At 30.6% G+C, this 7,218-nt stretch overlaps 1 protein-coding gene across 1 annotated transcript; it reads left to right on the plus strand.

Moving 5' to 3' along the window:
- Window positions 1-269: 269 nt before the first annotated feature.
- LOC143083452 (uncharacterized) lies at window positions 270-6,827 on the plus strand. Its single transcript, XM_076259707.1, has 5 exons — window positions 270-363; window positions 1,182-1,424; window positions 2,464-2,478; window positions 2,844-2,967; window positions 6,645-6,827. The coding sequence occupies exons 1-4, from the start codon at window positions 306-308 to the stop codon at window positions 2,960-2,962; spliced, it is 435 nt and encodes a 144-aa protein (XP_076115822.1). The 5' UTR covers window positions 270-305; the 3' UTR covers window positions 2,963-2,967; window positions 6,645-6,827.
- Window positions 6,828-7,218: the final 391 nt, after the last annotated feature.

The raw sequence follows: 7,218 nt of genomic DNA on the forward strand, positions 1-7,218 counted from the left end.
TGTATGATGTATTTATGATGTATTATCGATTTAATATGTTCAAAATGGGTATGAGTTGTATAAAATTACTAACATATACGTTAACTTTTACCTATTGAAATCAGTCTCACTTGATCTGTTATGTTCTATATGCACATTATAATTTCATACATAATTACTGTTAAAGGTCTATCTTTTGAATTTCATACAATAGAAATAGAATAAAGAACTGAATGCATTTTACAATTTTGTACATTTTATTTGAGATCAGTCTGTATACGTGTAGTCGCATAGTTATACCTAAGAGGATATAGAATTTATTTAAAATGGCTGTTATTTTCATAATCTTCGTATATTTGGCTGTTACTACTGCTTTAACGAAAGGTATTTATAAACATATCTGTCATAATGGATAGACAAGGGAGACGAGGGTGGTAACTGTTCTTCGTTTCTCGGTCGAAGGGGGTAGACTGTGATATGTTCTCTTACAATCTTTTATTACAAAATATATGATTATTTTATAACTTTACATACAAAAGTGGAGTATAACGCGTAACTGTTTTAACTTGGAGATAATATATTCAACATGTTGCAAATTTTTCATTTACATTCATTAACTAGTAAGAGCAACTGTTGAGACTAGTAAACTGTTATCTTCGGTAAATGTTTTTTAATTGACTTTGTGACACAATCCAAATGTATTTTCTAGATATAAAAAGGCCTTGGAATGTATGTATGGAACGCCATAGCTATCTTATGTGGAACTCTGATATTACATTATGTTGTTTTATTATTACCTGATGATATTTGGTCTTTACATAATATGGTTTAGACGTTACGTAATGATGTTTTGATATAACACAATATGGAATAGTCATTAAATAATACTATTTCGATATTACACGAGATGGTTTCATATTGACTTGATATAGGTTTGTTATTACTTGATGTGGTTTCTCCAATATTTATTGTGGTTGTGTCATAAATATTTATGAACGAACCTTAGCTAGTTATCAAAGATTTTTTTTTATCCTGTAGTCTGTCTTTCAGGAAAACAACAACGATTAACTAGATTACAAAAATAATTCTAAACAACAATATCAACATTGATTGATGTACACAAGACATCAATCCTTTTGAAAAATATATGCATGTAGAAACCAGGGGAGATATTAATCAAACTTTTCAAATCTTTGATTCAGGAGATTCTGACAGAAGCCATCATTATGATGACATCAGCAACCGTGTTAAAGATGATTCTATTGTCAATATTGGGATGCATGCTACAGCAAAAGAGATGAATTGCTCCAAACATTGCATTAAATGTGATACACATGGAGAATGTATAGGATGTGAAGTTGGTTTCTACGGTTCATCTTGCGAATCGAGATGCTTATTGGACTGTGGTGTCAGAGGCTGCCAACAGAATACAGGAAAATGTAACGGTATGCATCACTTGGCTCTTTATAATCAATGGTATTTCCTTGCAGATGTGAGTGTATGCTTGGACTATTTTAGTACCTCAGATACAAAAGTAGAGTATAGCTAGTTTAACTTGGTAAAAACATATTGACCAAGTTGTACTGATTTTTTTGGACTTAAAATAAAATTACAACAAAAACCTACATAGGAGTTGTAGCTAGAATCATTTTAGTCAACAACAAAAAAAATTGACGTAGATTTTCTCTTCTTTTATTAAGACAATTAAATATTATTTATTCATGTAATTAATATGGTCAAATGATATGGCGTTTGTGTATATAATTCAGAAGAAAAAACTACATGTCATCAATTTTAATGTATCTGTTTTACGCTAACCGCAATCATCTGCTTAAAAAATTTCATCAACTCTATCAAAATGATATGTTTATGCTTTAACTAGGTAACTGTCTACGATTACTGAAAAATACCTCTTGATGTGAAATAAGATTGCATCACAATGTTTGCTTTTCGCGTTTTGAAAATAATTGTCAAATAAATCAAGATAATGTTTCTGTCTTTATAACCTCTCCAACATTCGAAAGATTGAATTCGTACGTTTTTTTCTTTCGTTGTTTTCATTTTATCCGATATACAGTGTATAGCCGGCATCATTTTATGGAAATTATAATATTTACGTCAAATACAATGCAATGAGATTATATCGTCGTACTTGTCGGTTAAAATTTTAGAACTACCATTTGTCTTTTATCGGTGAAAGTTCAAAATCCGATCGTCAAGTTTATAAAATGATATTGCAATGAAAGGGTGCCCGAATAGCAGAATACACATACATTGACGATTCGCCCAGTGTCTCTGCCCAGTGTCTCCATTTGCATTTTCTAATGATAATTCGATTTTTGTTCTGCACTTTGTTTACTATCGTCCTAATTAAGTGTGGCAATTTGAACATTGGTAAACTGTTGTTATATCTGCTCTGACATAATAATGAGGACGTTTTCTTTATTTAATACTAATCTAATATTTTCTTTTTTTGTTTAACAGGCACACCACCTGGATGTAAGTACTAAACATTCTTAAATGCCTCGGTGATTTTTAGTAGCAGGCTTGTCAGTAGTGCCTGTATGATGGTCTATTTCAAATTTTCATAAAATCAAGAAGGATAAGAAAATCATCTTTTCCATATTCAATGACCTTTACCACTAGACTTTTCTATATATTCTTCAAATCAATTTCGATCAGTATGACACAAATTTTGAACTCAATTCTTAAATAACAGAATATAATTAAAATGACCTTGAAATAAAAAAAAAACAACAAAAAACAATACAGCTTCAATGCATTCAACGATCATGTATATTCAGTTGATTATTATTCCTATTAAAATCAAAAGTGTATGCCTGCTCATTTCTTTTTATTTTTAGCATCGGGTAACACAGCAATTTATATAGGCGCTGGTGTAGTTGGAGGAATATTAGTGCTGCTACTTACTGGATGCGTCTGCAGATGTTCAATGAAAAGATCTGGGTACTCCAGATTTTGATTAAAGTAAGCATAAACCTGTCAATTCTTACATTTAGCTCGTTGATTAGCTGGAGGTTTGAAGCTGTCAAAATGTCAACTTAATTTTTATTAGATTGTATTTAAAATAAAGGCTTTATCGACTTTATTTTTATTTTATTTTTTTTAACAAGATTATATATTTATTCGTAAAATATGCTTGTTACATTATTGCACAAAGAAACCATGCCTTTCTTGATGCGTCCTGTTATATTCCACTGATTGCCCAGGTTAGCAATCAACTGTTGGTATATATGTTTATATTATAATAATGTGTATAAATTTCTTGAAATACAATTGTACAACATTTCAATACATTATCACGGTTTTATTCTATCAATCGTCTTAACTTCTTTTTAGTGACTTAAGTAATGGATTAATTTTCATTGTTCTGTTTTCGTTGTATCTTTTTATGTATTCTCGAACAAAAATTTGATAAACATTTACCTTTGTCAATTTTTGATTAGATGCATAATATGATTTGTATATGGAAAAACTTAATATTGTTAGGAAATAATTCAGACCAAGATATTTTTTGTCAAAAATTTTATATCCAAAGACTAATTGCTTTAATGATACTCTAAAATTTAATTTGTTTTATTATTAACTCATAGATTCATTTATTAATATTTTTGTTTTCTACGATTGTAATAACTAATTGAGACTTATTATTATCGAATATGTGTACCGTGTTATGATACTTATGCATCTTTTATGTGTTTAATGCTGTAAACAGCACACTTCGATATTTGATATCGACCTGATTTTGTTAGTGGAGGAGGTCTGAGTTTTCGAAGTGAATTGTCGACTGCTGCAAGAAGAATGCAATAATAAACCCAAATTTTAGTGCTGTTGTTATTCTGTGGTTAACATCTTGTAATGAACGATTCCGTAATTAAGTTATGTATTTCTCTGCTTTAGGTGTTCTTTCGTTTATTTGTACTATATTTCTGTCACTTTATGTTGTCATTCTAGTGGTGTTTTAAACATTTTCACATCTGCGGGAGGTTTGTATAGCCATCAAACTAGGTTCAATTCACATTTTCTCTAAAAATGTCTTATACCAAGTCATTATTTTGACAAAGGTAATCACATATATCGTTTCTATGTATGTTGAGGTATTTTTTGTTGCACTTCATTGGTCGTTTTGTTCTGTTGTTTTCCTCTTAAAGTAAATGCAGGGACTAAACTTAACTGTTTTTCTCTAGGGACCAGCTGGGCCCCTAAGATATTTTTTTTCAGGGGCCCGCTTAAAATTTTAGGAGCCCACTAATCTTTATACTAAAATAAAACAAAACTGAAAATTACTTAGTATATACTTACTAACAGTGTTCCAGCTTAAATCTCAGGGCAGAAGGGTGCTAGTTTTCTGAAAGGGCACTTTAACGCAATAACCCGGATTGTAAGGATACTTTGTATAAATTACCTTGAATATTGCTATAGCTATAGGCTCAGCTGGAGAACATTAGTTGTATTTAAACCTTATTCAGAAATTAATATGTTCTTGATATTGGTTCCAGTCAGATTTTTTTTTATCAAATTATCATACCATGAAGCAAAGCATATCATTTTGATGTTTATGTTAACAAACTTGTACATTTGTTAAGTGCTCCCACGTAAGGAGGGTCATTAATACAAGAAGTAAAACAGGAAGTAGTCTTCATATATGTTCAAATACAAACTTCTTTGATTCTTCTTTAAATGTATGTTCATGGTATGAAACAAAACAGTTTTTCTAATGAAGCCTTATTGTGAAATCCTACTTGTAGTCTTGAAAATGTTTTCTGTTCTGTGGTAACCATTATAATATTTGAATTATTGCCACCAGAAATGTATCATAAGATTTGACAATATTTATTTTAGGTTGTTTCCTAACAAAATTATCTCCCTTCAAATTTTCAACTTCCTGTTGACCTTTAGACAATATGGCTTTTTCTTTGAACATTAAATATTATCTCAATCCAAGCCATCCTCTAATAGTGTTGATCAAAATATATTTTTCAATAAGTTTTTAATGAAGATTGGATATCAAACTAGAAATTGGGATTTTTATTTACGAGATTTTAAATTCCGTTTTTTTATCAAATATTTTTGTAAAAAGCGATTCAGGGACAAGTTACCGTCTAACACATGCTTGTAATGACTCACAGGACAATACGAAAACATCCCTTTCACGATGCTTATTGAACAGTAAAATAGAAAACACTGTTCAATAATGAAATTATCGTAGAAAATTTAGCAGAACTAGGAAAACATGCGGAAAGAAGAAGGTATATATATGCAGCATCGTGACTCCGGATTGAAAACATAGCTATTCGACTGGGTTCAGTTATTAGAAATAACCTACTGGTTTTCGGAAATACTCTATATTTCTATATCGCTTTGATAAGACAAACAGGTTTCCTTTTAGGAACAGTCTTTGTTAATATCGCGGGGGAAAGGGTACAAATGGGATTTACTTCAATTTTTTTACAGTCGCCAGCTGGTCGACCATGATGACTAAATATATTCGCCCAGCCGAAAATCTGGTCGCCTCGGGCGACTGGGCGAGCGTTAAGTTTAGTCCCTGTAAATGTGTTTCTCTCGGTTTTGTTCTTATTTGTTTTTTTTTTAATCGATTCATGAATATTGAACAGCAATAAACTACTGTTGCCTTCATTTATTACAGTTTTCATTTTCGTGTCAGTTGAAGTAATAAACACAAAAGCACGTTCCATTTCAGAGTATACGTACACAAAACATGTGTCAAATACGACAAAGGACTGTTTAAACATGGGAATACACGAGTTAGTATCCCCAATGATAATACATTTACCAATCAATAACCTTATTTTTTAAGAAAGGATTGCAAACTACCTACGGTCACCTAACGTTTACCGGCATTGTCTTTTCTAGAGATCAGTATGTTCTTGTAGTTTTATTTACCAATAGCTTACCCATAAAAGCGTGTTGCAGGATTTTATTTCATTTGTATTGACAAACTCATGGTTAAATATACTGATACTGTTTCTGGTATTTTACTACGAATATAAAAAAGAAGATGTGGTATAATTGCTAATGTCCACAGGAGACCAAAATGACACAGACATTAACAACTATCGGTCACGATACGGCCTTCAACAATGAGCAAAGCCCATACCGCATAATCAGCTATGAAAGACCCCGATATGACAATGTAAAACAATTCAAACGAGAAAACTAACAGCCTTATCTATATAAAAAAAATGAATGAAAAAAAATATGTAACACATAAACAAACGACAACTACTGAATTGCAAGCTCCTGACTTGGGACAGGCACAGTCTTTAAAGAACAATAACATTATGTAAAATATTCAAAATAATAATAATAATAGTAACAGTTATAATAATAATAACAATAATATCCGTTATTCAAAGACAGAAACTAGTTAGGGTTCAACTTATTTTCCTTAAGGCTCTCTACATTATTCAGTTATTTATGAACATGTGTATATATGTTGATAATCAACTTTATTTTAAGATTACATTTATTTACAGTTTTGTCAGGAATTGTACAACTAACATTTTCTCGTGCATACTATATTTAGATTAGAAGCGAGTTTGGGGGCATACAAAATATCTTATAGGTTTTCTTTAACAAACTGTTCATTGCAATTATTAATAAATTATCTTTTTTAATTGTAGCAATAGCTCTGCAAGAAAAATAAAAACATAACATCATCAGTATTTTTTACTTTTAGACACTACTGCATTGTTGATAACAATACAGATAATGAGTATCTGCGATGTGGAATAGATTTTTTTATATTGATGTAAAAATTATAATGATTAAATAAAATGTGAAAAAAAAAATTGTCACCCTAATATCATTGGCTATAGGGTATCCACTAATGACATGAAGGTAAGGTCCGTTGTTGACATTAATCATGCTCATCGATTTTTATTGATAAACGCTACTATAATATAATTTTGATAACGGTTATTGATATAACTAAAACTATAAATTAAGTTTTTATTTCCTGGGATTTGATGTCATTACACATAAATAAATGAAATCATATAACAACATAAAAGAGGGCGAATTATATCAGAGGGACAATCAAACTCATACATCAAAAATGAACCAACACCGCCATGGCTAAAAAAAATACAAAGAGAAAAAAACAAAACAAAAGAAACAAATGAATATAGAAAACTAAAAGCTAAGCAAAAGTACCTCCCAAAAAACGGAGTTGATCTCAGGTGCTCCGAAAGGGTA

The sequence above is a fragment of the Mytilus galloprovincialis genome, chromosome 7 (genome assembly GCF_965363235.1).
Source record: "Mytilus galloprovincialis chromosome 7, xbMytGall1.hap1.1, whole genome shotgun sequence".
NCBI classification, from domain to species: domain Eukaryota; kingdom Metazoa; phylum Mollusca; class Bivalvia; order Mytilida; family Mytilidae; genus Mytilus; species Mytilus galloprovincialis.

Bases quoted from the DNA above. Each gene is read 5' to 3' on its own strand.
- LOC143083452 (XM_076259707.1), top strand. From the start codon at position 306: ATGGCTGTTATTTTCATAATCTTCGTATATTTGGCTGTTACTACTGCT. The intron at 364-1,181 runs GTATTTATAAAC...TCTTTGATTCAG, and splicing joins TACTACTGCTTTAACGAAAG to GAGATTCTGACAGAAGCCAT.